This window comes from Ciconia boyciana, chromosome 20, assembly GCF_034638445.1.
Source record: "Ciconia boyciana chromosome 20, ASM3463844v1, whole genome shotgun sequence".
NCBI lineage: Eukaryota > Metazoa > Chordata > Aves > Ciconiiformes > Ciconiidae > Ciconia > Ciconia boyciana.
Window position 1 is genome coordinate 4,822,062 of NC_132953.1, and position 26,753 is coordinate 4,848,814.

General features: G+C 49.6%; 1 protein-coding gene across 2 annotated transcripts in view; it reads right to left on the bottom strand.

Moving 5' to 3' along the window:
- Positions 1–4,407: 4,407 nt before the first annotated feature.
- GRIK4 (glutamate ionotropic receptor kainate type subunit 4) overlaps positions 4,408–26,753 on the bottom strand; it is a 142,163-nt gene continuing 119,817 nt past the window's right edge. The window contains exons 12-20 of one of the 2 annotated variants that reach the window (XM_072884468.1): positions 26,517–26,630; positions 18,505–18,614; positions 14,994–15,167; positions 14,680–14,845; positions 11,899–12,124; positions 10,340–10,468; positions 6,843–6,961; positions 5,942–6,303; positions 4,408–4,472 (exon numbers count right to left, since the gene is read on the bottom strand). In XM_072884468.1, the coding sequence (XP_072740569.1) occupies positions 4,415–4,472; positions 5,942–6,303; positions 6,843–6,961; positions 10,340–10,468; positions 11,899–12,124; positions 14,680–14,845; positions 14,994–15,167; positions 18,505–18,614; positions 26,517–26,630 (1,458 nt within the window). In that variant the 3' untranslated portion in view covers positions 4,408–4,414. Of the gene's footprint in view, positions 4,473–5,941; positions 6,304–6,842; positions 6,962–10,339; positions 10,469–11,898; positions 12,125–14,679; positions 14,846–14,993; positions 15,168–18,504; positions 18,615–26,516; positions 26,631–26,753 lie in introns of those variants that run through there. The other variant, XR_012045900.1, reaches the window with a different exon arrangement.

Below are 26,753 nucleotides of genomic sequence, written 5' to 3' on the forward strand. Positions count from 1 at the left end.
AGAGTTCAGGCAAAAACCAATCTGAGACCTTTTTTCTGAGACTGAGCAACATGAGGAGGAGTATTTGGGGGATGAATAGGAAAGAGAAAGGTGCTTGGAAGGCAGAGATAGAGGAAGAGAAAGGAAGGAAGACAACAGGTTTGAAAAAGCACGGGTCTCATCCATACTGGTCTAAATTGCCTTCTCCTCACCAACGTCAATGGAATTCCCCCTTACCTCAGTTAACATTTTGTCCCAACCAAAGCAGCAAGTCCTCTCTGTTCTCCATGCTGCACACCAATTTCGATTTTTAGCAGCCACTTTGGACCAACTCCCCAGCAGGCACAGCCCAGCACAGCTCCCAGCTGACTTAGAGGAGATGAGGATGCGACTCTGCAGGAGCCCTGACGGGCTGCGAGAAGAACCTCCGTCTGCCAGGAATGGCCCTTCTCACTGCCTTTACACTCCACCAGACATTTTCTCTCCCTTGCACCCTAAGCTCAATACAAGAGAAACTGAAAACACAAGCACCACAATAAAAACAACAGAAAGGATTAGACTGTACAAATTGATCAAAGCACGAAAAATACTATTCCAAAATGGCCTCAGTCAAGAAACAAGAAATGTTAGGTCTTCCCATTGTAATAGACCCGTATTTATCACACTGGAAAGGGTACTTTTTAAAGGCAAATAGCCAACTAGTCCCTTTGATACATGGAGATGCTTCAAGATAGGTATGATATAGAAAACCTAGGCAGAAGATATGTACTGGCTAATCTGACAGTTATCTCTTTTACAGCCAACTACTGTCATTTCAGTCTTTGAGAACTGCCAGCTACACTGATAACTGCAGACCTAAACACAGCAGAGGGAGAAGGCCTTTGTTAATTAAGATATCTTCCTTCGCCTTCTTACTGATCTGGCCTCAGCAGAGCTTTCAGAGAGCACCGTTGTGTGGCCCTTTGTGCTGGCGATGGGCTACCGCACCCCCCCGTCCCCGAGACAGCTGCATATTGGTGGCGAGGCAGGCGATCCTCATCTGCCGACTGGAATGCTTTCTGGGATGAAATGTTGCAGTCCTGCCACAAATCAGACTATTAACTCAACTGGAGCACAGCAGATTCCCCCTTGGAGGGAAAAAAAAAAATCTCCCTGAAAGATGCATAAACCTGCCTGTTGTCTGATCCAGCTGATACAGAGCTGATTTTCCCAGTGTGGTATCAAGTTCCAGAGGAGCCTATTTATACTGAATTCATCAGTGCTACTTTGTACCCAGAAGAGTTCAGCTCTGTATTTTCAATCAGTTAGTGGCCATCAAACTCTAATGGGGTTTCTGGAACTGTGGGTGCTTTATCCTCTGTTCGGCAGGCGTTTCGGCACGCTGAGCCGTTGCTCCGCTAGCTCTGTTCGAGTTGCAGCTCCTCATTTCAGGCAGACGTGCTGTCCCCTTATGGTTAGATATTCAGCAAGGAGGGACAAAACTCATCAGACTTGCAAGTGTCAAGTGTGAGCCCAGACTTACTTTTTACCATTTCTGATGGCAGTTTGCGGTTCCTTTTGCAGATCTCTGGCCTGATTCTGCCTCTGCTTATGCCTCTAGGTCATTGGGGCTACTTCCCTTGCTTTGGAGCAGTGCCTCACTGGCAGGCTCGCCTCCCGATGGGCAGTGCTACTTTTTCCCTCTAGCCAAAGCCACCATGAGAAATTTCATCACCTTCATTGGGTACACAAGTGAAGTAGAAGAGAGAAACACGTATCTTGCAGCTAATTAATCTCAGAGCTAAATGAAACAAAAGCTGACGGAGGGGACTTTGATCAGTCATGCCAACCTTTTCATAGCCAAATCGTGACAGCTTCACCCCAAACCTAACACCAAAGCAGCCCATCTTTGCTTCTTTGCTCTTTCACAAGCTTAGAAACTAGTCATCATCCAGCCTCCAGCAAGCAGACCTCGCCTACAGGTCCCTTCCTTTTCCCAAGGGATGTCTTTACCATTCAGAGTCATCACCCAAGGACCATCAAAACCAGTTACCTACATTCCTGTGTCTAGCCCAGTTACCCTGTGCCCACAGCTGCAGTTACAAGCGCTGTAGGTATCTCCACCAGCTTACATATGACTGCTGGGACTCACACCCCTTCCGGACCCTTTCTCTAACTCAGGATCTCTGCAAAAAAAGCAAAGCAAAACAATAACTATTCCCTTTGCCTCTTCTTCCACCTTTTGGGTCACTTACCTGGTGAGGCACTTTAGGGTTCAAGGGGTGAAGCAGAATTGGCAGGGCAGAAGCAGGGAAGATTTCTGTGGATCTGAAATGGTGAAAAAGATTTGTGCCTCAGGACCACTAAGGTCCAAAGGGTTCAGGCTCTATTTTATAATTTATAGCTCACTGTCTTTCTTCCCAACATCCTGTGGGCTCTCGTGGTTCACAGAGCAACCGTTTTCTATTTTATGTACGCCACACAGTTCAGTAAATGCCCCCAGGCTAGTCCAAGCCTTGTTAATACGTTCACCCATGCAACCCCCAGAGAGAAAATAGCTTTTTATCATTAGGTGAAAATGGAACTGCCTGGAATAACAACACAAGCATGCGCTAAAGCGCATGAGGAGAGATCCCAGGCCTTTTAGTTAGGAACCTGCCAGACTGCTGTCGACCCAGCCGGGACTGGAGAATTGGCCGTCACCACAACGAGAAGCGTGAGCCCTCACCCTGCTGCTGGGCTCCCTGAACAAAGGGGCAGCAGGAGGATCAAACAAAACAGTTAGAGGGGATAAAGCAAAGTATTACATTTTAATTCACCTAATCTTTGGCTCCCAGTGGAATTTGCAGAGATATCTTACTAGAATTACTCAAGTTTTATCAGGAGACGGCAATACTGGGAAAGTGCTTTTTGGACGGCAAACCCTCCAGATCTTGAAACTGCATTAGCATTGGGACCGGCTGAGCAAAAGAGCCCCCGCAATAGTTTCAAAGATAAGAGCAAAAACTGGGGAGAGAGAGAACACGTGAGATGTAAACCCATCTGGGCACACAAACGCATACGAGTACACACCCCGGCATATGCATAATGCTGTCTGCTGCGGGGTCCCTCCAGTGTAAAACCTGTAGGTATTTACTGGTGAGGAGACAATACAGGACCTACAGAGACACTAGAAAAGGCATCCAAATGACAGCAGCTTTTATCCATCCACTCCTCTTCTGAGGTCCATTTCTGCTCTGAGTGCAAACACTCTGAACATTTAAAAAAAATTTTTTTAAAAGAGAGAAGAGGGCAAGAGGGACATGAAAGAAATCTCCTTAAAATACAGACCCAGATATAAAATACCACATGAGTGAAGCAAGCTAACAGGAGAGATAAAAAGCGAAGACAGTGAGAAACCAGGTGGTTTCCCATCATTTTTTCCCTGACATCCTCTGTCTGAGCAGATGACTGCAAGATCTTTGGAGAAGCAGAGGAATAATGTCTGGCTCTGTCAAGATTCCTCTTTATTCACTGCGGTGAAGAGGTGAAAAAACATCAGGTCTGATAAATGATTCATGGAGCCTTTCCTTCTGCTAATCTGTAAATAAATTTTAAAAAGCAGCTTCTTTTTGATGAATATATTCTGCTGCTCGTAAAAACATGTCGGCCTTTAAACACAACACAGACACACTCAGATGTCTCTAGTGTTGCTGTCAGGACTTTGAAAGCCCAAGCCTGGCTCCTTGCAGAGTGCAGGGATGGATGTTTTGCTGACTTACCTCAGCAGAGGATCTGCCCCTCTGATCCCATGGCACCGGATTCCCGGTCTCTGGCGAAGCCTTACCTCATCTCATGCTCACACCTTCACTGCTCTTTTTAGTCAGGGAGAGGGTAATATCCCGCAGATTTACAGATACGGAGACCAGAAAGGACCTTTATGAACATCTCGTATGACATCCTGCATAACAACCTCTAAATCCTCTCCTCCTTGTTGCACAAGCACTCTCCGAGCGTGCAGGTTTTACTGTCGCTGTGTGGCAGATGCTTCTTTTCACAAGCTGCTGGAAACAACGCAACAACCCTAATGTGCCCATCACCATGGCATCGCATCCCGTTCCCTGCACATTCTCCTCAGAAACATCTGCTGGAGGCAGGCTCCTGTCCGCGATAACGCGATGGATTTGACCCATTCTACCTAACCCTCAGCCCCTGGTCAACTGGGCTCCAGCCAGTAGGTCTGGGAGCTGCAACTGCCGTGGTCTGCATCGCATGGAAACCTGGGCCACCTGGACAGACTGCACTGCTGTTAGTTATGGGTTCTTTCCCCCCTTACCACCATGTATCTTGGGCTTACTTTTTTTGGCCTTTTCTTTTTTTCCTCCCATTTCCATGCAGCTACAGATAACGGCAACACCATGGGTGCGGACACACTCAGGCAGCAGAGACCTGCAACAGCCAAAGCACCTCTTCCCTTTCAGCTGGGGAGTTGCTGGGTTTCTCCCTGAGCAGACGGGCCTTGAACTGTCTCATGACTTTTGTGAGCGTGGACAGGGAAGGAAAGAGGAAAAAAAAGCGTGATTATACAAGGACATCTTTTATTTCAGTACATTCAAGACAAAAAGAAAAGAAAACAATTCAAGAACAGGATGTACCTTCACTCAAGGCTTTATCTCCCCTGCCCCTCTCCATTCTCATCTCTTTCCTTTTACAATCAGAAATTGCATAGAATTTATTTTTCAATCAGAAAATTAAACTCGTCAATGTAAAACCCACGTCTGTACCAAGCAGAGGGTGAGCTGCTGCTGTTGCTAGGGAAGTAAATATTTTCCTTACATCAGACCCCGGGCTAATGGTTTTCTCAAATGCTGCGAGGCATCGTCGCTGCTAGACACGGGCTGTAAGTCACCCTCGAAGCTGAGGGTGCTCTGTGGGTCATGGACAAGGGGAGCTCGCGAGCCTGGGGCAGAGCTCAGAGTCACTTGTTCGGGAGCGTGCAGAGCACGGGCTGCGGACACTTTGGGGAGCGATGGTGGGCAGCAAATACCACCTCCCTCCACTGGTGGGAAAGGGCAGCCTCCCCCAGCACTCCCCCTCTCGCCGGCTCCCACCTCACCTTCCTCAAAAGGCTCCCCACCCGCATCCCAAAAACAGAAAGGAAAAAAAGCAAAAGATAACCCCAGAACTAAACAAAAGACACAGAACCCCTGAAATTCCAGGCGTTTCAAGGCCTCTTTGAGTTCACTGTGTTTGTTGGTTGGTTTTTGGCATTTTAATATATATATATCTATGTGTATATATATATTTTTTTATAGATATGTATTTTAACAACTCCTCAGAGGGACTTCCGGCAAATGCTGCTTCTCACAGGGAGCGTGTCCCATCCCATCCTTCCCTTCCTCCCTCAGTCCACCTGCCACGCTCTGAAAAGGAAGAAGAGTTCAGCACCTGAAACCTGGTGCCTTGGAGACTAGGTCCTGACGTACCCAAAATAAACCAAAACGAAATAATGACTCCTCCCTTCCCGTCCCTTATCCACGTCAAATAAAAAGACCCTCCCCCCGCCCTTTGAGAACATCCCCCGGTAAGTCTACGTGATGGGGAGACGGTGCCAGCGTCCTTTCTCCTGGCCTGGGGTGGAGAAGTTCCAAGAACCGCTCTTGCCCCTGGGTGGGCAATATCTGCCACACCAGTTACCCACCACATCCCTCCTTCCCGCCTCGGAGCCGCGCGGTGGCACGGAGACAACTGCTGGAGACAGGCCAGCCGGAGGACCTCGCTCCTGCTGCGTCAGGCTTCAGCGAGACGCGCGTCCTCTTGGACGCCGAAACCAAAGCCAACCCTCTGGCCAAGCCTGCGCGTCAGCCCAAAGGTCCGTCTTGCTCTGGAGAAGCTGGGTAACTGCTTTTAATTTAAAAACGAGTTGACATTGTACAAGTCCATGTTCTGTAAAATGGAACAGGACCCTCTTGGCCCACCCCAACACCCCCTGCCCCAGCGTTACTCGGGCTCGCTGCTGTTGGTGGTCTTCTCCCACTCCAAGCTCTCTTCGCTCTGCGCGGGCGAGCCCGCAGACGGCCGTGCCCGGAGGCCCTGAAACCTGCGGCACTCGGGGCACACCCGGATGTGCGTGCACCCTCGGGCGACCAGGGCGGCTTCTTGTGCCAGTCTTTGTGCCAGGGGATCTGGCTCGCCCCCACTGCACAGCTTCCCGTTGCTGAGCGTGGTTGTGCTGCGGGCTCGGCGTTCCTCTGGGATAACGGGGCGAGTCCGTATCATTCCCCCTCGCCTCCGATGAGGGTGGAAACTGTCCTTGCAGAGAATGATGTTGCGCAGCTCCGTCACCATTTCTTGGCACACCGACACCTGGAAGGCAGACCCGAGACATACTGCTCACCTAAGTAAGCTGTGAGCCCAGCAGCGTTGCGTCTGCTCTGGATTCTGATGCCAAAGTGTTATGGACTTGGTCGTTAATCTGGCCACTGGCTTTTGACATCAATGCTCAGACATTTACGCTTGATTTAGCCCAACGGATTCTGCCTCTTGACAGAGACCCTCCTGTGTTCTGGATCCCCAAATCAACACGAGACCCAAACCTATTGCAGGTAGAAATCCTCAGGTGATCCCGTCTCCAGGAAAGGTACCTGGACACTGTACACATCCTTGATCCCTTCAAAAGCCCTTGGAGCATCCCTACAGCCTCGATCTTAGTAGGAGTGCATGAGAAGCTTGTGCATTTTAGACCCTGCCCAGTGCGCCCAGCCTTCTTGTGTGTTTGAGGGCTCATTGCTAGGAATGCTCATCTCAGCCTGGGTGCATTACTTGCTCCAGAGCACTGCACTGCTGAGCACCCGGCAGATAGCAATAAACACACACTATCCCCTCAGGACACTTTCAGGTCCTACCTCTGACTGTTCAGAGTGCCGAAGGCTCCACAAAAATTCCAGCATTGCCATAAAAATTGCTACGATTAAGCCACAGATGAGAACCACGAAGATGCCACCAATATTCTCCATTCCCAGGCCTAAAATAAAGCAGAAGAGACAATGCTGTGGAAGAGGCCCACACAACATAAATTGCAAGCATCGCTGTACAGAAATCCCAACTCTTTGCTGTTTAGTTGGCATTGCATATACCCAGCCAGGGACCAAAAACACATAGCCAGCACTGTCCTATTAATAGCTAACTGCATGACTCAGATGGCAAACTGAATGACTTGCAATAACTGCACGATCGAAGATGCGTTCTCAGAAACGATGATTTTGCAGATAAACATCAAGTACATTGGAGGGAAGTACAAAGCAATTTGTGGACAAACTGAAAACAGGAGAAAAAAATGAGAGATCAATCGGGCACATTAATCCCTGCAAATTATTCACCCAGCTCTAGTTGCTTTGAACTTCGCAAAGGAAGATGAGCAACGTTGTTAAAGAAGCAGAGATGAAGACGACAAGAAAGGGCTTTGAAGAAAGCTGGCACCAAGAAAAGCTCCTTTGATTGCATTACAAAGTGCTGATGAAAAATGATTACAGCTGCTTGTATTGCAGTATCAAGGAGAGGTTCCAAACAAGACCAGGACCCAACACTGTTTCGCACTATACGGTGACCGAATGGGGTCCCTGCCACCCAGGGGTACCTGGTTACGGGTTGGCTGCTCTCCGCCCAGCACCCCCTGGCCCACGAGGAGGAAACAGCCCCATCCCTGGGGCGACTCATCTCACCTCCCCTGGACAAATCGCTTACAACAGGATGACTACCACCTCTACTGATCGTGGGAGCCATTCAGCCACCTCGGGCCATATGCTGCACATGCAGACAGCTTCACGTAGGGGAGGGACTAAACCGCACGCATGGCAGCTGCCACCCTGTCCTACACAGCTTGCACTCCAGAAAGCTCACCAGCTGGAAGGAAAATCCACCCTCAAGAGCCTGGCCTGAGCTTTCCATGTGCTGAGGCTTCCCACCACAACCCCCATCCCCAGAACTGCAGCCTGTGCCTCCACCCGGCCCTGCAGAACGGGACTGTGAGAGGAGCCAGGGAGCAGCGCCAGCCTCAGCAAACGCTGTCTGAGAAACAGCTCTTCTCTCCTGTGCTTGTTGGTTTTGGGTCTCAAGTGGACTGGGCCCCTGATTGGATTGATTACTAAGAAGCATGCAGTGCTTTGCACCGAGGTGACTGTACGAGGCCATTACTCAACAAGAACATCTATAAAAATCTTCCTCTCCCCTCTGTAGCATTAAATCAAAGTGTAAGAATCAATGATTTATTGACTTAATCTCTGCGTGGCTTTTAGACATAAAATCTCACCAAAATCCTTGTAAATCGCTGACCTGTTTTGTTCTAAAACTTAGGAGGTCACATTTCTCCCTCCTCCTCCGTCATTCTTTTGGCATTGCCTCCGGAGCAATCTAGTGACTCTGTAAATCAGCCCTTTGCAGAGATGTTTCCACTAAGACAGCAATTGCAGGGCAGAAAACATAGCCCATAATCACAGTTTAGACCCAAGATAAAGACCATACTCTCCTTTCAGCAGCTCTCAGATTTGAATTTAGAGCCAGTACCTCTCTCTACATCCTTCTATCATTCTACCTCGGTGCCACCTTAGACACCCATTCCCAAGCTCCCAAGGTATTTCCTTCCTCCATATACACATACCAGCAAGCTACAGCCTCCCTCATTTCCCAAACTGAGAAAGTGAGCCGTGACAGAGGGCACTGTCCTGGTTTCAGCTGGGATAGAGTTAATTTTCTTCCTAGTAGTTGGTATAGTGCTGTGTTTTGACTTAGTATGAGAATAATGTTGATAACACGCTGATGTTTCAGTTGTTCCTAAGTAGTGTTCACACTAGTCAAGGGCTTTTCAGCTTCCCATGCTCTGCCGGGTGCACAAGAAGCTGGGAGGGGGCACAGCTGGGACAGCTGACCCAAACTGACCGCAGGGCTATTCCATACCATTTGGCGTCATGCCCAGTATAGAAACTGGGGGGAGTTGGCCGGGGCGCAGCGATGGCTGCTCGGGGACGGGCTGGGATCGGTCAGCGAGTGGTGAGCAGTTGCATCACTTGTTTTTATTCCTGGGTTTTGTTCCTCTCTTGCTCTCTTGTTGTTTTCTTTTTCATTACAATTTTTTTTTTTCCAATTACCAAACTGTTCTTATCTCAACCCACGAGTTTTCTTACTTTTGCTCTTCCGATTCTCTCCCCCATCCCACCGGGGGGGAAGGTGAGCGAGCAGCTGGGTGGTGCTCAGTTGCCGACTGACGCTAAACCACGACAGTCCTAAAACAGCAGAAAAACTTGTCCAGGGTCACAGAGCGTGCCAGGTAGTGCCAGAAACGGCCCATGAGCCTGCTTCCCAGCCGCCCCCTTCCAAAGCCATCTCAAAACAGCCCACAGACTAGATTCCACTTCAGAGTTGCTTTTTGCACAGTCCACGGCTGTGCAAAAGGCTCCCATGTGCCTGCTCAGCTTCAAAAGTAGCTTCTTTAATAGCTTATTGCCTTGCCCTGAGGCCTGATGTCTTACACCGGGCAAACACCTTCTGCCTCCAGACTAACAGCCCGGGCTGCCTGCAGTGCAGCACTGCCAAGCAGGGAGCACCGGCTCGCAGTCCCCGCGGGGTCTCACCCAGCCTAGCTCATGAACTGCACAGACACACACACCTACGCCTGCTGCAACGTCAGGAAAACAAAAGAGCTACCATGGACCCGGCTTGGCTCTCCGTCTCTGTGCTCAGAAAGGTCAGAAGACTGTCCTTTCAACTGGTGGACCTGCTGGCCTCCCAGAAAATGCTTGCTGAGGAAAGGGTGACTGCCAAAACTAAAAAATGCAGCAACTGCGTTAAGCTGGCAACTGCTCTCACACTGGGATATCAGCCTAATGTGGTAGCTTTTATGGCAATTTGCATAGCATTACCCAAAAAAATTTGCTCCTCAGTTTACAGATGTACTAATAAAGTCCCTGTGTCCCTTCCCTTGGCTGTTTAAAAAGCGCTTTCACTTGGAGCCATTAACCAACGAGCCTGTGGTGGAGATCCATCTCCCTTGAAGGAACCCAGGATTTTGGTCTGATCCCTTTAGCCATCCATTTTCCCATGTAATGCTGCAGACATTCATTAGAAGCTAATTTACCCTCCATATGCCTCCAAAATTTGTCATTTGGTTGTTCCCGCTATCTTTGCCCCAGGCAAAAAAAACACAGCATGAGGCACAGCAGAGCTGTTTGGCTTTCTCCTTGAATTGTGAAGGAAGGAATCTCAGGTCAGAAGAAGGGGAAAAAGTAATTCTCAGGCAGAAAACCTGGCAGCACTCATGTGCAGATGGACGTTCATCCTTGCACTGCTGACAAGGATGCTTCTAATGCCTGGTCCCTTCAGCACGCTACCGGAGAGTGGCGTGGGTTACCTTTGGCTCTGTGGTCCTCCTCTTTGGGGCACTTGCCTCCTTCCCACCACTTCCGCTTCAGGATTTCCAGGCGGTTGTTCTCTTGCAACTGGAGAATGGCCAGGTCAAACTCATCGCGAAACACAGAGCCTGCAACACCAAGAGGTATGTGGTAAGGCACTGCCTCAACCAGCCTTCCTTCCCGCCACGATGCCCTGCCAGTGTGCCCAACTACAAAAACTCATCTGTGAACGGTTTGGAAAGGACTTCAGTCCCTGTGAGCCCTTGAAACCTGCAGCCTCCCTGCTGGGACCGTCAACTGGTTAATGTCATTTGCAGATGGTAATTTCGTCTGTCCACCAAGACCCACACAGGCCATTTAAAGAGGTCCATTACGAGGAGGAGTATTGGCTTCACCGGTGGGGTCTAAACAGGTAGTTCAGTGTCACACCGCTGCTCCTCCAGACCACCGAGGTCCCTCTCCTGTCATTCTGCCTCCAACGTCAACCTTGCTCTAACACTCCTTCCCTCAAACTGCTGCACTGCAACAGCAGCAAGCTCAACCTACACACAAGCCCAAATGTTCACGGTAGAGGAAGCTCGCTCCTGCACTCAGCACCGAGGTCTGCTGTAGTCTTCACGATGTCTGCTACCAGAGATCCAGAAGAAGGGCCGTGGGAAAGACTGCAGTTCTCCTGGTAACTCTGCACTATTGTCCCAGCGAGCAGCTTTCTGCTCTTCTTATCTGCTACAGTTTCACTGTTTAACAAGACAATGTCAGAACAAATTTAGTCCTGAAAGTAAGGATTTGTACTCACGATCAGGTTACTGTGACTTTACAAGCTTACGCATGTTAGCTAAACTATAGTGACTATTTGTGTGACGGTTCTTACGTAATTCACCTTAACTTCGTATTGCTAAGTGCAGGTGCTTAAAGGTCAGGAACAAGGCTTCCCGAGCCTGCAAGACTGGCCAAAAGATCAGTCGATCGCTTGGAATAACAACTACTACATCCTTTTTCTGTGCTGCCCTGGGAGATGATGTTCTCTTGCTAGCTCTCGTATTTGAAAGACAAAAACCCTACATTTGTTAAACCCGATTATTAGCTGAGATAGTCACTGAATTGCCCAATTCTCTGTCCTGGAGTTTTAAGAACCACCAGCTGTTAAGAAACTTGTGCTAAAAACTACAAGAGTTGCAACAGCATTACTATTACAGCACTTCTGAGATAAAACAAGGAGCACAAAATGATTCAAAAACACTGGTTCAAAAGGGAAACAGTCAGCAAAGAGCATATATGCAGAAAATAAGCAGCAATTTTGAAACATCTTTCACATGAATTATTTAAAGAGCCGCAGTCGCGTGTCACGTGGCTCTGGACCAGAGCAGGGTCTCGTACATCTGGCTCTAAGCATGCACCTTGGGCAACTGCAATGTATTGGATTTTCCTCCTGAGATAAAAAATGACCCTGGGCAGAGCTGTGAAACGTGACATTGGCTTTAGAGCCGGTTCAGCCTTTCAAATGCTCCGGTCCTCTGCCGACAGCTGAGAAGGACTAGAATTTTTCTTCACTGCCTACCGACGGGCATGCCAATCCCGTAGCCCTTGGTGTCCAGAAGGCCCCCGACCTGCGTGAGGTTGCAATTGCGCTGACGATAATACTCGTTCATGGTGGACTCCAGCAGGAAGGCGTAATTGGAGTTCAGCACGCGCGCAATCCCTTCCTCCGTGCTCTTCACAAAGACGCTTGGCTGCTTGGAGTACATGTAGTTCCACATCCGCTGGTACGTCTGGTAGCGGGAGTTCTGCAGGAGAAAGGAGGCAAGTGCAGCTAAGGTGGGAGCATCTTGCTGTAACATAAACCCCAAATTAGACGCCAGTATGAAAAGGCCACAATGGGGAAAGGAGTCAAAGCAGATTTGGTGCCAGATTCAAAAAGGATTTAGATGCCTAACCTCCATTTATTCCAATGAGATTTAGAAGCCCAAATATCTTGGTGGATTTGAGACTTTGTTGGCAAAGCTGGGCATGAGGTGCATACCTAATTCCAATAGGTTCCAGCAAAGCTCTTTGCATAAATTCAATTTTAGAAAAAGACGCAGTTTCTGTAACAGTATATCAAAAACACACAAAAAAAGCCAAAAGAAATAGCTCATGTGTGGCTGATTTAAACTACCGAATGCTCCCTGTACAGCTCACACCCTATTGTCTGTCACTGTAACCTTGTGCTTAACAGTTCACCAGTGTCAGAGCCAGACACCATCACCTTCGGAAGGGCGCTGAGAGCTGGGGACAGAGCCAAAGCTCTTTGGAGTTTGTTGGTCCCTGAATCTGGATTTTGGTTCACCCCCTCATAAGGCAAATCAGAGTACCTGCTTAAGAGAACTGGAGTCTTTTCATTGACTGCAGTAAACTAAAGCTCAACCAGCCTCAAATCCTCAGGCTTTGCTGGTGGTTGAACCTACCTTGGTTTGATTGGGAGAAAAGCTGACTACGGTTAATCTCTCTTGCCCATGCTGAGCAAAGAGTGAAACCTGCTTGCACAAAGACTGAAGATAAACACACTCTGGTCTACATCAAGAGATTCTGAATTTGCCCCTTTCCCTTCACCCTTGCATTTCTGCAGCCCACAGAATCCCTTACACCACCTCCCCTCCACTCCCGGCCACCGCAGCAGGCACGCGGCGTGCTGCCAGGCACCCCCTGCCCTCACACTTTCAAGGGCTCATTTTCTGTGGCTGCTGAGCAATGCTGGAGAGCCTCAGGAAATCTGCTGCTGACCTAGTTACTGTCCTCGTCTGTCCAGCCCTGTCCTCTGGGTGCGGTCACTTGGGCAAGGGACAGACAAACAGGGTGTGTGTTTGTTCCTGATTCACTGCACTTTTAAACCTTAATCCTGCGTGTTAGTGTCAGGGGAAACTGCTGCCAGGACAGGTTACAAGGCAAGGTGCTTCAGCAGCAGACACGCGTCTCATGCAGTCAGGAGCTGAGGGGCGATGATGATAGCCTCAGCCATGCCTCGTTAATCCATCACTGCGTTTGACCCACCATTGTTACACCAGAGGCAAATGGACCCCAACATAGTACAAGAACATGGTACAAGAACACCTTTTGCTAATTTCTTCTCCGATACCAGCAACTCCAGCACCGGCCAGGCAGTGCAGAGCCACAGTCAGGATTTTAAACTTGAAAGCCTTCCTGAAAAGAACTGAGTGCCTCATATACAACCACCTTAGACACTTGGGCTTTGTTCAGCTCATTTAGATAGAATCATAGAATGGTTTGGGTTGGACGGGACCTTTAAAGGTCTAGATGACCTCCAACCCCCCTGCAATGAGCAGGGACATCTTCAACTGGATCAGGTTGCTCAGAGCCCCGTCCAGTCTGACCTTGAATGTTTCCAGGGATGGGGCATCTACCACCTCTGTGGGCAACCTGCTGCAGTGTTTCACCACCCTCATCGTAAAAAATTTCTTCCTTAAGTCAATGGTCAATTTATCATGGTAGGTCTCAAGTTCAGGCTCACTCAAGAGCTTTCTCAGGCTTCCCAATTCAGTTCAGACTCAGAGAGGGGAAAAAAGTGAGAAAAGCTTTCTCTCCTCTCAGAATTTCAGCAACTAATAAATAAATAATCCTCAAGCAGTTCTTTGTGCATTCAGAGCACGGCAGAAAAGATTCACTCATTTATTTCCCTTCCGAATAGAGCAGGGAAGAGAAAAATTAAATTGGACTAAATGGCATGCATAAGTTTGCATACACTTGACTTATTTGTTTTCAGTGTCACTGGCCACATACAGACTCCAGCACTTTTACATATGCTAGCCTACCTAGTGTTTGCAAACATTTCTTTGCTTACCCAAGCTGAGGGACTCTCATGTAAAAGCTAAGATCATATCAAAACCGCATAGAGACCCATGGAAATTTGACTGCAAATGCTCATCTGCTGAAGACGGTGTTATTTCATCACTGTGACACAGGGATGTGTACCATTTTCCCACCCACATGGTGACACTCCAAGCGTTAAGTTGCTTTCTAAGTCCAGGCAGGAAAGTCTGCTCCTCCAGGGTCCAGCACAGATGTCCTGACCCTAGTCCTCCAGCATCCCAAGAGCACGCCAGCTGCTGTGTTAAAAAATCCTGCCTTCCCTGTCCTCCGCCGTGCCTCCCCACCATTCATCCCATCATCACCTACTGTGGATCTAGCCCAGTCCTGTGCAACCAAGCAGCCAGACCTCTCGAAAGGTCCCCTCCGTGCCAGAAACTGGAATGAAACAGGCATGACAGGCTAGGGTGACATCCCAATCTGATTAAAGGGTGCCCTCTGCACCCCCTGCCCCAGTTAGCAAAAGAATGGGGTTTACTTGGAAGAAGGTCATGCTGGAGCCACCGTGAATGGTGCCGTACTCGATGGCTGTCTGGTCAGCCAGGTCATCTACGGATTCGATGGGGACGTCCATCCGCTGCACGGTGAGGAAGGCTGCCAGATTGGCCGTGTAGGAGGAGATGATGATCAAGGTGAACGCCCACCTAGGGAAAGGGGAAGTGAAGACGGTGACCTGAGATTTCCCCATGGACTGAATCTGACCTCCATCCCCACCCTCCGCCTCTCCATCTGCTTCTGCCCAGAAAAGACCCACAGAGAAGCCTTCCTTAAGAGGAGGGCTGACCTCCTTACCAGACTCCACTGACACAGCGCGTGGATAATGCTTGGGGGGCAATGGTGGAGCCTTGCTGCATGAATCCCCCGACTGGAAACCACAAGCTGTTGCCGAGAGAGTACTGATTCACAAGAAGATTGCATCTGCCTTGTGAGCAGGGATGGGGGCTGTACCACTCATACGGTGTCAATCTAAAATGACAAGAAACGGGTAGCTCAGGTAATTCACTGGGAAATGGGGCACTTCGCAGAAAAAAAAGCAAAAAAAGAAAAGCTGTGAAGCCCTAACTCTCCTGTAGGCAGATTTTTCTGAGGAGCAAATTCTTTGCTGTCAGTTGATGCCCAGGGCTCAGAGCTGTGTGAAATGCTTGCTCTAAGACTCAGAAGCCAAAGGCTTTCTTGTAAAGATTTGCAAAAGTTTAGAGAGGCTCTGCTGAAAATCTGGGCATGGGCTGTGGGGAGGCTGGAGCCCTGCGTGCAAATTTGTACCGCAGACAACCACAACAATAATTCCAGATGTGCACAGACTTGATGTGAAATTGAAATCAAACATCTTTGGCTGTGTTCCCTGCTGGAGAATGAGCATCAATGGGAAGTTCAAAAGTGAAGTGTGTGAGACCTGACTGCATGACACCATCAAGAAAAATAACTGTATTGGTGCAAATGGTTGCTCTGAAAAGGTCTGATTGCCCTGGCAAGGTCTAGGTCCCAGGTCTAGTTTGAAGCCAAGTGCTGGTGTTTCAAAGCATCACATACTTTCAGTGCTCACAGGGACAGGACAGAGGTGGGAATCTGAAATAATGGAAAGCCTGTCACTGAAGTGACTGTAGCCTAGCTCTCTTTTTTTGCTGTTTCCAATCCTCAGTTCCCTGGTTCCTAAGAAAGTCTTCTAATTCCTGTGCTGCAGTTTGTTATATTGCTAATGGTTAACAAAGCTGGTGCCTAGGAGGGTCATTTTGGGGATACTGCCAATACAGCTGCAGGGCTCTGCCAGCTTACACAGCATTTAACCAAAATTAGGTGTTTATTTTCGTTTCTGCATCTCCTACCTCACTGTGATGCCAGCGAGGTGGAGGTTATTTCTTGAAGACTTTTTATGGTTGGATCAAACACTAGCAGTAAAAACCACTGCTCTAAGAGAGTCCTCCGCAATTCACAGGGTCAAAAGCTCCTTACTGCTGAGCAAGGCAGAGAGCAGTGTCCAAACCTCCATCTCCAGCAGGAAGCCGCGTAAAGGCACCTTTGTGGAGGATCATAGAATCGTATAGGTTGGAAAAGACCTTTAAGATCATCAAGTCTAACCGTAAACCTAACACTGCCAAGTCCACCACTACACCATGTCCCTAAGCACCTCACCCAAACGTCTTTTAAATACCTCCAGGGATGGGGACTCCACCACTTCCCTGGGCAGCCTGGTCCAATGCTTGACAACCCTTTTGGTTAAGAAATTTTTCCTAATATCCAATCTAAACCTCCCCTGGCACAACTTGAGCCCATCTCCTCTTGTCCTATGGCTTGTTGGTTGGGAGAAGAGACCGACCCCCACCTCGCTACAGCCTCCTTTCAGGTAGTTGTAGAGAGCGATAAGGTCTCCCCTCAGCCTCCTTTTCTCCAGGCTAAACAACCCCAGGTCCCTCAGCCGCTCCCCATCAGCCTTGTGCTCCAGACCCTTCCCCAGCTCCGTTGCCCTTCTCTGGACACGCTCCAGCCCCTCAATGTCTTTCTTGGAGTGAAGGACCCAAAACTGAACACAGTATTCGAGGTGCGGCCACACCAGTGCCGAGTACAGGGGGATGATCACTGCCCTAGTCCTGCTGGCCACACTATTTCTGATACAAGCCAGGATGCTACTGGCCTTCTTGACCACCTGGTCACACTGCTGGCTCACGTTCAGCCGGCTGTCGACCAACACCCCCAGGTCCTTTTCCACCGGGCAGCTTTCCAGCCACTCTTCCCCAAGCCTGTAGCGCTGCATGGGGTTGCTGTGGCCCAAGTGCAGGACCTTGCACTTGGCCTTGTTGAACCTCATACAGTTGGCCTTGGCCCATCGATCCAGCCTGTCCAGGTCCCTCTGTAGAGCCTTCCTACCCCAAAGCAGATCAACACTCCTGCCCAACTTGGTGTCATCTGCAAACTTACTGAGGGTGCACTCGATCCCTTCATCCAGATCGTTGATAAAGATACTAAACAGAACTGGCCCCAATACTGAGCCTTGGGGGACACCACTTGTGACTGGCTGCCAACTGGAGTAAACTCCATTCACCACAACTCTCTGGGCTCAGCCGTCCAGCCAGTTTTTTACCCAGCAAAGAGTATGCCCATCCAAGCCATGAGCAGTTTCTCCAGGAGAATGCTGTGGGAAACAGTGTCAAAGGCTTTACTAAAGTCTAGGTAGAAGACATCCACAGCCTTTCCTTCATCTGCTAAGCAGGTCACCTTGTCATAGAAGAAGATCATGTTTAAAACATGAGGAGGGGGCTAAAGAGGCACCAAATCTCAGTCTGCAGACAGCGCTGGACTGGTTTCTTCAGAACTACATTTCTGAGGCTGTAACAGCATTCGAAGAAACCATTAAAGCCCTGTCAGGATGACAACTTTAGCCATGCTAAAGGACTGAGTGACAGCACAGTTCCAATTTTTGTAATGAGAATTGGATACTAACCATGTCCCGAAACAGTCTTCAAGCCTTGAGCGTGTCTTTGGTACACATTGCCAGGACACAGTTCAACTATGTCTGAAAAGGCCCATCTATGCCACCAACCATAAGCGGTTTATTAGAAGGTCAGGGAAAACAGCAATGGAGCACGGACCCTGGGCCTTGGTGGGAGACATGCTGCAGATAAGTACTTGGTGATATATTTTAAGGCCGATTAAATTAGTCATAGGGAAATGGAACTGAGAGCTGCCAAGCAAGGCTTTGCACATCAACCAAGAGGCTGTTGAAAGATATTAATGAACTTTCTTTTTCTGTACACACTGGGTTTTACAGAGCCAGAGGAACCAAACATCACTACTGGAATTTGCGTTAATATCTCTGAATGCATTTGCCGGTACCTGCCAGCCTCCACCCTCCTGTTCAAGACAAGTGGTTGCTTTATCTGTTGCAGATCAAGCACCTACAAGGAGCAGCACCATTTTCAGCACCAGCCCTACTCCCAAACCGTCTCCCACCTTTCCCATGCAGCTCTCGGCACCGATACCCACCACTGCGGCCAAGCACGCTCCCGAATCATGGCATGCTGCTCCTGCCTGCCCTGTCACAGCCATGCCAACGGCCATCCCGGGGCTGCCATATGCATCGGTGACGTGCCCGTGTGGGCACACAGTGGCAAAGCCCCGGTCCCCAGCTGGCGGACGGCAGGAGGCTGGGACGCTTCTGCCCGCCTCACTGCGGCCCTCCACACCGGTGGCCCGAGGGATGTCCCCTTGTCCCCCTGCCCAGCCCCTCACCACGCATGCCCCCACGGGTGTGGGAGCGTGACGCTAGATGGCACCGCGAGGAAGGAAAAGGCACCGCCAGCCACATTACCGAGCGACCAAGAAGAGGACGCAGCTGACAGCCAGGTAGGCGAGCAGCATGAAGAGCCAGACGCCAGGGGAAAAGGGATCCAGGAACGAGAAGTAGCCAGGTTTGCGGCCCTGGAAGGGAAACAAAAAGGAGTTTGACCTGCTTGTATTTCTACAAATTACGTAGTAGTCCATTCTGAAAACGACACCTGCCCCGATGCTGACAACGGATGGGAGCAACAGAAGGGAAAAAAAGTAAATGGGGCTTTGCAAAAGCCTTGCAGGGAAAACAGGTGACACCAAATGCAACAAATGACCAAGTCCTGCAGCATCTCCCCACTGGGATTCATCTCCTAAGACTGTTCCTTTCCCCACCTCAATTACTTTTGTTCCTCCTGGCAAAGAAGGAAGTGAATTGATAGAAAAATCGAGACAATCACGGCACTCTGCCCTCCCCAAGGTAGGACGCACTGCACCCCTCGCCTGCAGGGCCTCCGAGGGGGGAGTCCCCGTCTGGAGCCTTCCTCCCCCCAGGCACTGCACACCACGCTTGCTGGGCAGGAGGGGGCTCCCCGGGGAGAGCACGCTTGAGCTCGGAGGTGGGTGGGATCCGCTGCACGAAGCAGAGTGGGGAAAAAAATTTTTTGTGCAGAAAATGAGAAAAAAAAAAGCAATGTTTGCAATATTTCTGGTCTTCTTTCTTCAGCCTTGAAACGTTTCTTCTCTACGAAACGCAATAAAATTATTACTTTTATCTCAGGGAACACGATATTTTTATCTCCAGGATGCGTCAGAATTTCCTGTTTTCTTCTCAGCAAACCACCTTTCCTTGAAAAGTAAAGCTTCACTGCTAGAAAAAACCAGGTTGATCTTCTCTCAAAGTACCTTCAGTTTTCACAAGGACACCGCCACCATTGAAATCTTGTCAAATTTAGCAAAATTTGTGCAAACGGAGGATTAATTTCTAGGAGAAGTTTCTCAAAAGCTGAGCACCTCCCATTTTGGTGAGCGTACTTCTTCCGCCACCACCAGCTCTGTGTATGCAGCTCCTCTGCAACACAGCCCCCTCCAGGGTGGGAAAAGCAGCCGCTCATTTGCCTCCAAGCACGCTCCAGGCCCCTGTGGGGGACGGGGGAGAGGTGCAAACAGAGCACAAGCCACAGGACTAAAGAAGTGCTCTTCTGCCCTCTGCAATTTTTAATATCCGTGTGGAGCAGAAAGCGCTTTGTTTCAGCACCGTGCACCCCTGACACACCCCTCCCACCCCGAATGCTGCAAGCGTTCAGGCAATGCTCATCTACCTCAGGCATCTTCTTTCCTTACTGTCTCCTCTGAAAGACTCCCAGCAAAAGCACGAACTCCCAACGCAGGGCTAAAGGGTTGCATTAACCCCGTGGGAATGCGAGAGCCCTTTGCTCACGGGAGCCTGTATCTGCTGCCCCGAACCACAAAGTCAGTCCTAGCATCACAAAACCTCAAGCTCTACAGGTTCCCCAAGCACCTGAGACTGGGAAGCTGCCCACAAGTCAGAGCTCCCGCGAAGGCTTTTACTGTAAAGTCAGAGTGGAAACAGCCCTTTATCACATCTCGGCCAGGCTGTCAGTGTATTTCTTACTGGCACCTTGCTCTGTTGTGTGCTGAAAATGTCTATCACTGTTTGCTCAACGCAGCTCACTCCAGCAGCCGCTTCCCAGCACTTGCAGCACAGCAGCTGCTCCGCTGTAGTTTGCTCGCTTTACACAAAGGCTGCTGCTGAGGATCGTCTTAACACACAGAGGCCTCATTTTTCCCTAGCCCACCGTCTTACCCTGCCCATCTGTGACACCACATAAACTAATAATAGCTGGTAATAAATAACACCTAACCTCAATTGCCATAGCAAACCTAGAGCATCAAAGACCTGAGTCCTGATATTTTAGAGCTGTGCTTAATCCAAAGGCGGTGAATAATTTTCTGTTTTCACAAAAGTCCCCAGGAAACATAGCTGCTTTTTTTTTTCTTTCCCCAGACTCAGAGCAGCACTTTAAATTCCATTTCCATTTAAAAACACTGTTTTACTACTGAAGTATTCCTAATCTTATGCAAAACCTGAATTTCACAAGGTCTTGGTAGTTCTTCTGAAGATTAAGTTGTTGCTAGAAAAGGCAATAGTTGTTGCACAAAAATCTTCCTCTACTAAAAATATCTAGGATACTGTGATATTCTCAGCTCCAGTCACCAGCTGGGAGCGTAACATCTCAGAAACCTTCTACAGCAAACTCTGCCCTGCATGAAGTAAAGAACCACCATACCATAACATCCTATCCCTGTACCCTTAAGGACAAGAAGAGTTTGAGCTTGGGATCTACATTATCATTTTTAGAGAATGTGGCTTATTAAGCCTTTTAACAAATAGATGAGTTAAGAATCAGTGGTTCAGACCATCCATTTGCAGATTACTTTAAGGACACTTCCCAAGCAAAGGTTCAGGTTCTCCTGGGTATAATTCCAGAGTCTCTCTTTAAGACAAGGTCTCTCTCCCATATCGGGTGATCCTACTGTGCTTAGTATAAGCAGGCAAGCTACAAACAGTGAAAGATACTACGTTCTTCTTTTGTCTTTTCCCTCTATTTGGTCAATTGGTGCTGTGTTCTGCTTTTCCTTATATTCTTCCCAGAAACCCAGAGAGAGACAAATGACTGCTACAGCCAGCATCTGGGCCCAAACCAAGGGCCTTCAGAGCCAGAGACACTGCTGGAAACCACACCGCCAGCATCGCGGAGGGATTCACGTTTCCAGTAACAGCCTTTGCTGACCTTGCCGGAGCTCCTCTCGCTGTTTCAGAGAGGTGAGACCATCTCACGACTCTGCAGGCTCCAAGGTGCACTCCCTCCGCACTTCTCGCTGATCCCATCCAGATGATCATGGACTTCTTGATGCCAACAGGAAGCCAAAGGTAGGCGATGTCAAAGCTCTTCTCTTTAGCGACCGCATGGCTCGCCTGGATGCCCCACAGGTTCCTGGTTCCCTTTTTCATCTAGAGCTAAACTGGCTCAGCTGCCTCCCTGCTTCCACAGGTGTTTACACACTCAAGAGTGGAATGAGGCAATGGGAACCTGCAAGGTGTGAAGGGCAGCGTCTGCCCTCGGCCGAGCAAACTGGAGCTTCTCAAGCAGAAGATCGTTCTGGGTGACTTATCCCTGCCTGGCATCTCAGAGCTGGCAGGAACCTCCCAGGCACTGGCGGTGCCTCGGCTGGGGCTCCCTCGTGAGATGCTCCTGTAACAAAGTTCCTTTCTGTAATTAAAGCCTTGATGTCTTCTCTGTGTTTCTGGGGCAGTTTGTCAATAAATTACACTCATTAAGGAAATCGCGTTGGAAGCTTTAAGTCTCAGGCTTGGCAATGACTCTCTCCTGTGACTTTACAGTAGTAGTAGTTCTGGTTCTTCTCAGCTACAGTCATTTTCAGGCTGCTGCTACATATTCTTTTCATTCACAGTTGTGGATAAGAATAAAGATATTCTGTTCCCACGGAGGGCACAAACTCTCTCTTATCTGTCTGTTTTGAAGATGGGAATGACAATATCTGGAGTCTGTCAGATATTTTTAGCCGGTCCCAATACAGCTTTGTTAATTGGAAGAGCTATTTTTCCTGGAATAGAAATGTTCAAAATGTCCAATAATTGATGAAGGCCTCCTGCAAATCCTCAGATGGATGCAGGAGAGATTCATTTACCCTCCTCAGTCGTTCTTGGAAGTCTTCATTTTCAGCCAGAGAGAGCCAGTTTTCTGGGCAGATACCGGTGACTGAAGAGCCTGAATGTGCAGGACATCCGGGAAGAGGAGGAGGAGTGGAGCTATACGGCACGGTCCTGGATTTGTCTGTGTTCGGGTCCGCAAGAGACCGCACGACTCCCTGCCTGCCCTGCACACACACACGCAGCCGGAAGGGACCCCAGCGCTCGCCTGTTCCCTCTCACAGAAACAGAGCCCTACCTATGTCATTTCTCATAGATGTTTGTCCCTAAAAAAGGCAGGCAAGAGAACTCTCTTCTGTCTCTGTAAGTCAGAAGGAAAGCAAGAAAACTCAGCCTGGAAAGGCAGAAATGTTGATGCGTGCTAGACATAACTACAGCGCATTTGGTCTCACCAAAACAAAGCGTGTACATTCTGGGATGACCACATCTGATCCAGATGCAGGTCCAGATCCCTCCCTCTCCAGAGTCCTTTCTCTGGAGTCGATAAGCAAAACCCAAGCACAGACTGCTGTGGATCCTAAGCCTAATTTGGGGTCACCAGATGGTCCACAACCGACAGGCCAACACGTACCACGGCCCCAGGCACGCCAAGGGCCAGCGGTTGCTCCCATCTCTGCTTCAGTGAAGCGGGAGGCTTGCTGGCAGAGCAGCACGGGTTATCAGGAGGGGTGCTCAGCCCCTCGGCCTCGGCTGTCGAGCCTCCTCTGGCTGGAATGAAGGAGCTACTCATTCGGTCCTTCCCATTTTGTGTCTTCTGCAACCGTCAAGTAGAAACACTTTAAACCTCAGTTCACTTGGCCTAAACTCACCTATTCCAGTGTACTCACCAAATCTACATTTTCTCATCTTAAGGTAGAGCACAGTAAGGACTTTCAGGGCTGATGAGCCAGAATCATGTGCTAGCTAGTCCCTCGTTCCCTGCCATAGAGGCAGGTATGTGAGCAAAAGCATGTGTACGCTACAAATAAACCTGACTTTCAACATCCCTCTGTGCAGAAATGGCACTGGGCACCTGCTTTCAGCTCTCTGCCAAGCAGAGTGACTGCTCAGGACTTGTCATCTATCTCCTGCCTTCCATGGGTCCCACCAGCTGGTCAGAATGGGAACATAATAAAACAAAGCAAGCTTTTTCTCTTAGAAGCCTGCAAGTCAGAAAGCCTATTAGAGTCCCCGTGTCAGAAATCCATACTTGATTGTATCACAACATGTGAAATTGAGAAAAATGACAGCCCCATTTAAAGCTGCCATATTTGGTTATGTGTGATAAGAGACACACGCACTGTGGTGGCTGGGTTGGCGGGGTGGGGAGGAGAAAGGGGGGAGAAATCATTTGCCACTGGAGTTACATGGAAATTAAAATAAAATGTCATCACACTGGGAGGAGACCAGGGCATGGAGGCAACTCCTCAGCAAGAGATTTATTTGTCGTTATTTATTAGGCTACGTCTGATCTGTGTCGTGATTAACATACGTCAGCTGCAATTTCTGACATTGCAGAGATGTTTGTTGGGCCGGGAAGGGGAGGGAGGGGAGGGGACAGGAGCAGATGGGGCTGTGGGGCTGCCTTCCGCTGCTCTGCAAACCACATCCTTAAAGAAGAAACAGCAATTAGCTATCTTGCCTTTCCTTGTCAAATAAATATGTACCAGTTTAATTAGTTAATTGCCACACAGTTCTCAGAAACTCTCCTCAAGCTAAGCAGGAAAGGTCTGGACAAAGAGGAGCCACGTGCTAGAGAGGGAAGAGGGGGCTCCGGGCTTCCCTGCTGGGGAGACCTCCCTGCTCCCGGGGAGGGCCTGGGCCCGGGCTGCCCCTGCCATCGCTTCCCGTGGCCTCGCTGCAGCAAAGCAGGGCTCGCGGCGGGATGACCTGACCTGGGAGATGCCCTGCGTCTCCCTTGTGAGCCTGCCTGGGTCACTGGGCAGCTCCCCTGCTCGAAGTCCTAACCGGGTCCTTTGTCAGGCAGCTGAAGACCGAGTCCTGACTGACGGCAGGGGACTATTTGCCAAACACTTTTTAAGACTGTAATTATTAATCCTGTTCAGTTTGGTAAATGCCTAAAGGCCGGGCTGGAACACGGCTGTGTTGCGTTCGTCTGGTACCAGCACGAGCAGCAGACGGTCCCTGCCCTGAAGAACTTACACTCTAAGTAGATGTGTCAGACACATTTACATCAAGCTTGCACAGAGGCAGCAGCAAATGCCTTGCGCTTATAGAGCAGATCACATGCAAACCCTGCACCAATATTCCTGTGTTTCCTCTGGAGGGAGCGACACCAGCCTCACGCTGCTCAGGGAACGATGCCTTGTTAAGGGACTTGCTGAAGGTTATGGTGTAAATTGGAGGCAGAGCACGCATGGTACTCAATCCTCAAACTTTAAAAATGCATGTGAGAAAGCAAGAAACTCGATTATAATCCCAGCCAAGTGACGCTGGCAGAAACACCTTCCGGATCCACGGGGCAGCTGGTGGCATGAAAAATCAAGTGTAGCGGGGAAGGGACACTTACATTTGATTTCCGGGAGCTTGAAGAGTCTGACCCTTTTTGATCAGTTAAGTCATTGATCCTAAATTCTGCACGTACCAGAGGAAACAGAATTTTAACTAGATTTTAATTACTTGTTTGTTCTTGGCAGGAGCCACTCAGCACAGAGAGATGTATGCGCAAGTTTGTTTATGTTCGTACCAAACGCTGCATCCTTAACAGCCTTGCGAAGGGAGAGAGGGGGCTGGGAGAGGCAGCTTTAATTGTTTTATCCTTTTGGCTGCTGTTGCTGAGCTGACAGGAAACCAAGACTGTAATTCGCATTACACTCGGCACCGTACAGAGCACATTTCCAAAACGCAGATTGAGAATAATATGACATCCTGTTGCAAAGGACCTGGATGCCAGAGCTCGCCGCCTGTGACACCAGGGAACTGGGGGCTTTGCCTGGGGAAAATCTGTCCTCTCCTGAGCTTCAGGAAGAAGCTAGAACAACAGAAAATGGGAATGCAAGAGAATCTGTAAGAATTTAGGACAACAAGTGTTGTCTAAGCAAAGACACGACACAAAGCCATGTACGTGCTTGCACGTGTGAATGCCCTGGGCAGATTCACAGCTGCTCTGCTCCGAGCCACAGGCCCGTGTGTTGCTAACAGCCACCATGTAGTGCCTGACCTGCCTTTTCGGTGACAGCGGCTAAACACGCTGCTGCTGCCGCCGGAGTTGCAAAAGATTATTGAATGCAGCGGAGTGACAACCAGAGCTAGTTGCTAAACAACAGTGTGCCTCCCTTCTCGCTCCTCCCTGGCCAACGCAGAAGCAAGGGGGTCTGAGAGCATCCGCGCAAGGCAGGGAGCACTCTGAGAGCGAGGAGCCTTCCTCGGGCTGCAGGACCCGCTGATCTTTAGGGTGAACAACTCGGAGGAGGCAAATGAGAAGGGCTGAGAGCAGAGAAACAGAGCCCACGCAGGGTAAGGAGCTAATTGCCCATGGTGGAGTTCAGCCTGCCACACTGCCTGCCCCGGGACAGTGCCCTGGCCCACTTGGTGAGTGCCATTTTGCCCTTTTCCTGCCTGTGACTAAGAAAGTACAGGACTGCATGTCGAGCATTTACAGGAGGTCACAGCAAAGAAAGCGATCCCGGATATCTTCCTGGCCTGATCTTATTCTCAGATGTGAGAAAGCAGCAAGCCTGCACACCACAGAGGCTGGGAACAGGGCTGAGATTAGGGCATTTGGGCCCCAGCACCAGCTAGGTGCACCCGTAGCCATCCTAGCTCAGCCTCCCAGGCAGTCTCCCCACCACAAGTGCAAATGGATGGTGCCTCCATGCAGGTTTGCTGCAGCCGCGGAGCCACCCAGCCGTGCTGCTGGGCTGCTGCACCCCTCCAGCCTAGCCCACCCTTAGCACACCTCACCACAGCAGGTTCCAAGCCACGCTAAAGCCATCCTATGGCTTTTGCTGGGCCTGAAGTAGAACCAGACAAGCTGACATCTACCCACGCTTCCCCCAGTAGCACCGATCTGACAGGGCTCTGCTCATGGCCCCCCACCACGCCTGGAAGTGCTGTGTGCCCGGGGAGGTTGGGGAAGGGGAGCCAACAAGGCTGGGGGGTTGAAGAACAGAAATCAAATCCACCAAGCTGACACAAGGCAGAAAGACAGTGAAAAGAAGGAAATAAAGGTCAAGCACATTTGCGTTTAAATAAGAAACCAAAATATTTTTATGAGTCATTCATTTTTCTTCTATAACTAGGCACGTTTGCATGCAAATAATGGAGGGACATAAACGGTTATAAAATAAGTCTCTTACCATATGAACTCGGTAAAGAATGCTAATTCCCAAAGTCATGAACGGCTTAGAGAAATCAATCACCTTCTCCCGCTCCGCCGTAATCGTCAGCCCCGCCACAGCCAAATCGGCTTTCTGGAGAGAAAGGATAGCAGAGACGATCAGGACCCCGAGCCCGGGAAAGGCGCGGGGCAGGGAAAGCGGCAAAGCCGTGCCCGGGGCCATGCAAGACACCCGCTCCCGGAGGATGGATGTCCC